The sequence below is a fragment of the Sinocyclocheilus anshuiensis genome, unplaced genomic scaffold, assembly GCF_001515605.1.
Source record: "Sinocyclocheilus anshuiensis isolate Anshui unplaced genomic scaffold, SAMN03320099.WGS_v1.1 scaffold759, whole genome shotgun sequence".
Lineage (NCBI taxonomy): Eukaryota > Metazoa > Chordata > Actinopteri > Cypriniformes > Cyprinidae > Sinocyclocheilus > Sinocyclocheilus anshuiensis.
In genome coordinates this window covers 164,828-173,643 of record NW_015551052.1, presented here as the reverse complement: position 1 = coordinate 173,643, position 8,816 = coordinate 164,828, and the positions used below count along the sequence as shown (strand labels likewise).

Sequence of the window (8,816 nt, the reverse complement as noted above, 5' to 3'; positions counted from 1 at the left end):
CGAAATATCGCAAATGTACATATCGCAATATGCATATCGCTACAGCTTGCAATATTTGGGGCCATGAACAAAAGACAAAGAGAAAATCACTCACTGCTCTTACCTAAATAACTTTTGTAGCTTAAATAAGAATCAGTGCATATTGAATTCAAAGAGGAAATACTAAGCAGTGTTTTATTTTTCCTTTTTATTATTCAGTTCCTAAACACATGTTAAAATGATTACACTAATGTTTGAAATTTTGACATTTTTCAAAGTTGAAATTTTTATGTAATGCTCGAGTAAAACACTCCCGTTCACTTTCAGAAGTTGTTGTAGGGGGGCTTTCTTATTAGAATCAAAATCAGAATGAGTTTTATTCACCACTTAAGTGGGCGCAAACACAAGGAATTTGTTGTGGTTTTACAGGAACTCTTGGTACACGCATACATACATACAAATAACCATATATATATATATGACACAAGATAGTTATAGAAGTTCACAGAACTGACTCAGCAACAGCTGAGTAAAACTGTTTCATCTGAGCATGTGGCACTTTTGAAGCATTATCGTATCGCATATCGAATATCGCATTATTTAATGAGTTATCGCATATCGTATTTTTCTTCAATATCGCACAGCCCTATTCACAATTATTAGAATGTGCATGCATTGCACTGCACTTTTTCAACAGTTACACTGGCATTCCTCTCCTTTTAATAATTTAAGGTAAATTTAATAAACAATTGTATAAAACAATCCCTTAATAAGAGATCTAGGAAACATTTTCAAAAAATCTGATTTATCTACAGAAATGAAATTATATTGTTTGGACCACATGGTTCAAACTGAGGTAAATTTCTAAATAAATCATAGTAATCCATTTTTTGACAGATAAAAACATTGTTCTTGGCACATGATGCACAAAAGTGCTCTGAATGTGCTGCGGTGCAATGATATTTGCTAGCTAAAGCCGCTGTTAAACATTTTTGCAAATATCTTCAACTCTGTAACATTCAATCGCAAAACATTTTAATATTTTTCAAAAATGAACATATTTTGATTTAATTTAAAATAATTTATTACAAGGCACACTGAAACTAAGTGATACTTATAATTTGAATAGATAACTAACTAGTAAATTTAAGTACTGTGATGAGATTTAGCACCTTAGGTTTGGGTTTTTAATACATTTTTTGCTGGTCTGTAACCACATATTTATGACTGGAAATAACAGTTTAAGTAATAGTGTAACTATTGAACCCATACTCACATATAAACCCATATTCGCTGACTGCTAAATATTAATATTATTTATTATATAAACTAATGACAGTTTTATGATAATGATTCCCATGAATCCATCCATTAATTTCTCAAATACTTAGAAAACATATAATGTAATTTATTCCTTTGGTTAAACCCCATACAGATGTTCATCACATTAAAAACATACACATGTGGATTTCTTCCATTCTGGGCGACCCATCAAAGCTTAGCTTATTGTGTTCATTTCACAGGGATCCAAAATAGAAGCTGAAACCATATCTGAGCCCTTTTGATCAGGAACAGTTCAGTAGCTCAACCAGCAGATGTAGCCATTGATGTGTCTTATGAAAACACAATCCAATAAAAACATCAGGTTACCTTTCCCTTGTAAGTCTCATAAAAATCCCTTATTCTGTGCTCATGGATTTAAAATGTGCTTCCTTCAAACGCCATTCCTGGCATGTAGTAGAAGTTCATTCACGTCCTTACAAAAAAAACACAATCTGTTTCCTTGACCATCACTAGGGTTCCAGCAGAGTAGAGTCCCATTGGTTTGTGCTGATGAAGGGAGGGGCCACAGGTACAGGGGGCGGAGCTTTCATCTTGACGTACTTCCAAGGAAAAACAGGGAGGATGGAAAGGAGTGGAGGGAATGATCATCTATAATAATAAAGAGTTCATGAGCAGCCACAGAGGTTATCATAGAACCTGTGTGAGGATGATGATGAGGATGATAATGAGCACCACAGCACCAATCACACCCAGTATGATCATCTTCTACAAGAGACGAAAAAAAACCATGATCCATTAATCCAAAAGCAACCATCTAAAGTTTTCAACACTTAACCACCATAACAAACAACAGAGCCTAACAGAGAACATAGAAATGAACTCCACAGCCAAACCAAAGGATGCTCAGGAGATCCCAAAGCCCAGAGAAAGCATGCTTTACATCCCTGAGGAAGACTAGAGAAGATCAGCTAAAATCCCGGTCACCAGCTCCATGTCTGCATAACATCAAGCACCCACACCATTCCCAGTTCCCAAACCTTACACATGTTCCTCTGAAATGTACTCACCAGAGCCTTTATCTCAGACCTACAGATAAACCCACTATCAAAGCAATAACTGCCAAAACCGCCAAAACCACAGACACTATAATAATGATTTTCTGTGAGGAAACACACATACAAACACATCTGTTAGCATCTACTTTACCATTTGAGTAACAAATAAACAGCTCACTCAGATATAAAGACACAACATCCAGTCTGGTCCAAAACATGATCTTTGATGGAAAGATATTCATATATGAATTCCAAACCAGTAAGATCTTCGTTTATCTTCAGAACACAAATGAAGATATTTTTGATTAAATCTGAGAGCTTTCTGACCCTCCATAGACAACAATGCAACTTACACGTTCAAGGCCCAGAAAGGAAGTAAAGACATCGTTAAAATAGTCCATGTGACATCAGTGGTTCAACCTTCATTTTATGAATCTACGAGAATAATTTTGTGCACAAAAATAATGACTTTATTCATCAATTTCTTCTCTTCCATGTCAGTATTTGACGCGCGTTCACGAGAGTACCACGACGCATGCGTGTGCATTTCTTTGCTTTTGAAGAAACTTGAATAAAGTCGTTATTTTTGTTTTCTTTGGACACAAAAATGTATTCTCGTAGCTTCATAAAATTACAGTTGAACCACTGATGTCACATGGACTATTTTAACAATGTCTTTACTACATTTCTGGGTCTTGAACGTGTCAGTTGCGTTGCTGTCTATGGAGGGTCAGAAAGCTCTCTTTCATCAAAAATATCTTCATTTGTGTTCCGAAGATGAACAGAGGTCTTATGGGTTTGGAACGACATGAGGGTGAGTAATTAATGACAGAATTTTTATTTTTGGGTGAATTATACCTTTAATGTCTAGAAAACTATCATTGAAGATTCCAAAAATATATTCACATTTAAAAAGAGGAAAGAAAGAAAGAAAGAAAGCAAGCTTGTGCGCCACTCATCATATTCATCATTTTCAACCCAAATTACTTTCTTAATATGATGTATTTCCAGATGAACCTCAGGGAATCTCAGAATTTGTGTCTTCATCTTTGATACGCAGTTTCCAAACATCTGTATTTTGTACATCTTGGTCTTGGTTTACATTCCACGCACAATAAACCTTCATGTTTAATCATAACTTGTTGCAGTTTTGATTAATTGTATTACTTTTGTATTCTTTGTAGCACTTTTGTTCATGCCTCAATATGTAACTCTTAAATAAATTTGTATATAATTTTATGATCACTATACATTTAAAGGGACAGTTCACCCAAAAATTAACTTTCTGTATGACTTTCTTTATTCTGTGCAACATAAAAGATAATTTGAGAATAATTATCATTTTGCCCATACAATGGAAGTCAATGGGATCCAGTGCTGTTCGGTTCCCAACACTCCTCAAAATATATTATATTGTGTTCCACAGAAGTCATACAGGTTTGAAACGACATGAGGATGGGGTAAATGATGACCGTTTCCATTTCTGGGTGGAGTGTTCCTTTAAATTTAATATGAAAATCTTTTGTACCTGAACAATGACAATAGAGAAGTAGTTTCAGAGCCGGAGTATTTTTATACACATGCATGTGTTTTCTGTGATTTTATCTGTATAAAGCGGCAAAAAGACCGAAATTGTTACAAACCCCTGACTTCATGAATGGAGGTGACAGATCAACCAATGCTAACTTTCGCTTGAATCAAAACAAGCAGGTATTCCTCACATTTTAACAGAGAACAGCTTTGTTAAAATGTGTCCTTCTCAGCTGTGTGTGTAAACATTTTGTTGCTGTTATTATGTCATGAAAAGTGAACACGTGTGGCTTAACATTGTTTTTTCATCACCTGAGATACACTGGAAGTTTCAGGGCGTATCAGGATTAGTAATAATCACTGGGTTTGTTTGTGTGCGTGTGACGTGTGACGTCAGCGGGTTCGGACACAGTAAGGAGAGGCAGGGCGGGACGGAGGGGCAGGTGGGGGGCAAAAACAGAGGAGAAAAGAAACAGCAGAAGCCACATTGACTGTTACAGTGAGGTCCGTACCTTCCGGGCTTTACTCTGATACCTGACTGCTTTCTTGGTTTCAGTCTTTGCCGCTTCAACGTGATCGACTGCTTTACCTACATTCACCTCAATGTTATCAACCATGTTGCCCTGAAACATAAAAAATATAGGGAAAAAAAAGAAACATATGAAAAACACATACAGGGTGTCTTTATCTCTAAAAAAAAATACATATCTACAAATATATATACCCAGGTGCACCATGCACACATACAGAGGGGGAGGCCGGGGCTAGTTGTCACACAGGAATTCTGAAATTGGTCTTAAAGAGGTAGTTCACCCAAAAATTGTGTTTTCTGTGAAACATAAAAGAAGGTATTTTGAAGAATGTTTGTAACCAAACAGTTAATGGTAAGGAGAAAATTACTATGGAAGTCAATAGGGACTAGAAACTGTGTGGTTACTCACATTTTTCAAAATAGCTTCTCTTATGTTGAACAGAAGAAAGAAAGATATACAAGTATGAAAAAATTTAAGGGTAAGTAAATGATGACAGAATTTTCATTTTGGGATGAACTATCTCTTTAAGCAGTCAATGTGTTAAAAGATCTTTTTTATTTTCCAGGGCAAAAATGATAAACATGTTCAATATATCTTTCTAGTCAGTACTTTGGCTATATAAAAATTGGCTTTTAAAACCAAACCCGCCCTGATTCATTGGAGTAAAAAGAGTGACAACTAGCCCCGGTCTGCCTTATTCAGTGTTGACACTCTGTAGAACAAGGACATGAATAAAATGAATTTTCTAGGGAAATACTAGAAGCTTACCGTTCAGTTTTTTCTCCATAGCAAGCAGTTAATAAGCAAAATAACGGTGGATTGGTTAATAATTTATCAGAACTCTTTAGATTGTGTTGAATTAGCTCTGCTCCAAAACCTAGTGAACTGCCTCACTGTTTATAGTCTACACAGACAAACTGAAATGAGCTAATAAGTGATTGATTTGAAATGCATCTGATGGGCCGCAACCCAGTTAAACACTGTTTATGCACAAAATATGCAATACCATTCAAAAGTCTGGGGCCAGTAAAACACTTTTTTTAATAAAGCAATGATGCATTAAATTGATCAAAAGTGATTTACAAACTATTTGTGTGTCAAATAAATGCTATTATTTTGAACTTTATATTCATTAAAGAATCATGAAGCAGCACAACTGTTTTCAACAATGATAATAATAAATGTTTCTTGAGCATCAAATCAGCATATCAGAATGATTTCTGAAGGATCATGTGACACTGAAGACTGGAGTAATGATGCTGAAAATTCAGGTTTGATCACAGGAATAAATTATATTTTAAAATATATTTAATTATTTATTTACATCTTTAGGTATTTTAAATTGAAATAATATTTTACAAATCGAGGTATCTTATATAAAGAAATATAATTTAAAACATCATCTAGTTGTGCAGCTCACTAGGTTTTTGGAAAAGAGCAACTGACTTTCATTTCTTCTAATCAAGGTGAAGGTGTAATGGGTGTATAAAGTTTGTGACCAAATAATGTAAATGAATGAAAGGAAAACAGACAGTAAGGGAAATAAAAAGGTCATGCGAACAAAGAGGACAGTTAGAGAGCACTCACATGTGAGAGACAGGGCTGATGGGAAGTCAGTCCGACCAGCTGCATACGGCTTAGCAACCAACAGAACAAGTTTGAACAAAGAGGAAGAGAGACAAGGATGCTACAGACAGAGAGAGAGAGGCAGAGAAAGACCAGGAAATGCATGACAATGAGGGGGAAGTCAGAAAACACTGACAGTATGAATGGAGATTGAAGGAGAAAAATGATGGACAAGCAGATGCGTGATGAACAGAGGAGAGTACCTGGCTCTCCACCAGCATGGCGATGTCCACAAACATGTCATGCAGCTCCTTTATGCTGCTCTCCAGACGCACAATGTCTTTGTGACGTGCTTCAATCTCACTCAGTGCTTGTTTGGAGATCCCTGAATCCACAATCTACAACACAAACGGCGGATTTATCACGCTGTAGCATGAATATTCACATTCAACAAATATATTGAAAGTGTGGGGAGTTTTGCTCAGTTTAGAGCACATTATCACAGGAAACGGTCACAGGATCCAGTAGAGATGGAGTCTAGATCTTGTGGTCTTGGTTTTGAGACATTAATGTGGCCTGAGTCTCATTATTTGATGTCCAGGGGCCGGTTGAATAAACTGTTTAGACTAGTCTTAAAAGTTAGCCATCTAATTTTTTTTCTTCAAGACTGGTCATAACTTTTTTAATTCCATTATGAAAAGGCAGATTGGTCTTATTTGTATTGGAAGAGTAAGATTGATTACCCCTTGGCAACTGCTATTTGGTCAAACTAGTTCTTAAGACACAGTCTTAACATGGTGGCTAAGTTTATGCAACTGGCCCCAGGTCTGAGTCTCAATATGGTCTAAGACAAAGGTCTCAGATTCAAATTACCACTAGCCAAGTGGTGTTATGACCAGTTAAACGGTTACAACAAATACCTCAGAGGGAACATTACGTTAAAAGCAACATGCTACATCGTTACATTGTTATTTCTAATATAAAGTAACCATTTGCACTACATTTGACTTCATATGAAAAGTAATGTGTTATTTGCATTACATTTGCATTATAAAGTGTGTAGGTGGGCTACTTCTCTACTGCTGTGAAGTCACCACAAAAGCTGCTTTGAAGTAGCTTTAATGCTAAAAACTTTTATTTTGGATGCGATTAATCGTTTGACAGCACTAGCTATAAGATAAGGGTGTATTTACACAGCAAGCACAATCACAGGAAACAATGAATAATTCAAATGTTACATTCAATACAAAATATCGCTTCCTGTGATGATTCATATCCCAGCTAGAGTGCACATATTTTAATACAGCTTATATGTTGCATTAGAGGTGGACATTATGACCAAAATCTTATTTTGTGCCACTTTAAATCCACAATGTCAAGAATTTTTACAATTACAAAAAATAATTACAATTAAATTACATATTTAATCCTAACTATATTTTTTATAACTTTAATTATAATTTTATTGATATCAAAATAATAATACATGTTACTGATTATTATAAAACGGTTAGTTCCAGTCCTCGATTCTGATTGGTCAGCAGCTGTGTTTTATTCACGATACAGCACGGCTATGACCGCTTCACCCAACAGTTCTGTGTATCACTGAGCAACACCCTTAGCAACAAAAACAATCAATAATATAGCATAAAAACTGTTCCATGTATTATGTATTTCGGCAAAATGAACGGTTTGTTGTTTATTTAATGAAGTATGCGTGACCCCTGCTGGTGATGTTGCATCTTTCATCTTTATTTCTGAGACCACGCCCTTCCCCGCCTAATAAAGTAAATGCTTCTCATGCGGAGATATGTTGATGTGTATGCGTGTCTGTGTGAAAGCCCACAGTTTCTGAAGAAAGAAGGGAATATTACTGTATTTATTAGTTTTCTGTTTCAGGTATGGTTCTGTATGTCCATATGTCCATCAATTTACACTGTAATGACGCTTGCAAACTCGCGCTGTGCCGCAAATCGGTCTGTTTTAAACTAAAAGATGGAAAACAGACATTTTCTGCTGAGAGACAAGCAGATGTATGTGTGCGAGAAAATATCATACATGGTGTTAAAACAATAAATGACACCGCGGATGATAAGAGCTCCTATTCTCTGTTGCTGTCAGGAACTACTTTTTTTTTAGCGGAAGGACAGCATTTAACGAACTTGCTTCAAATAAGTAACATATCAATACATAAATTTTGTTATTCATATTTTTTATTGTGTGGTAACCGTTTTATAAAAGCAATAAGGTACTCGAGGCCATGCTGTATTGTGAATAAATCACGGCTGAAAAATAATAACATTTCAGAATTCCAGAAATTTTAAGAGATGAATGTTATTCAGGAATCCTGTTCTTATAAACAATAAATTTCCATGACGTTTCCAGTTATTTGTGATTTACTGGATAGGGATTTAAAAATATATATTTTTACTCACAGTTTCTACCCAATAAAATATTTTAAATGTTGGTATAATAATAAAAAAAAAAAAAAAAGTGTATTTGTTATTTTTTTTTAAATGATTCAGTTTTAAGATTTTCAGTTTTTTTCTCATTTTACCTGACTTTTTCAGGTCTAATAATCACGCTTTTTTATATTTTTATTTAATCATATATATATATACAGTGGGTACGGAAAGTATTTGGCTGCAATATAACAAAGAGTGAAAAATTTAAGGGGGTCTGAATACTTTCCGTACCCACTGTATATCTTTCCTTCCATTCATAGCGAAAACCCTTGAATGAGTTGTTTTCCACCAGGTATCATTGTTTCTTTCACAGAACAACAAACTGGACGCTAACCAGTCAGGTTTCAGGAGCGGCCATTCAACTGAGACTGCGCTACTGTCAGTCACTGAAGCCCTGCGGACTG

At 35.4% G+C, this 8,816-nt stretch overlaps 1 protein-coding gene across 8 annotated transcripts in view; it reads right to left on the bottom strand.

Moving 5' to 3' along the window:
* The window catches only part of LOC107661938 (syntaxin-3-like), a 38,075-nt gene that overhangs the window by 5,309 nt on the left and 23,950 nt on the right, over positions 1–8,816 (bottom strand). The window contains exons 8-11 of one of the 8 annotated variants that reach the window (XM_016451746.1): positions 6,211–6,345; positions 4,361–4,471; positions 2,331–2,422; positions 1,948–2,028 (exon numbers count right to left, since the gene is read on the bottom strand). In XM_016451746.1, coding sequence (XP_016307232.1) covers positions 2,339–2,422; positions 4,361–4,471; positions 6,211–6,345 — 330 coding nt within the window. In that variant the 3' untranslated portion in view covers positions 1,948–2,028; positions 2,331–2,338. Of the gene's footprint in view, positions 1–1,044; positions 2,423–4,160; positions 4,472–5,756; positions 6,069–6,210; positions 6,346–8,816 lie in introns of those variants that run through there. The other 7 variants (XM_016451747.1, XM_016451744.1, XR_001631156.1 and 4 more) reach the window with 7 other exon arrangements.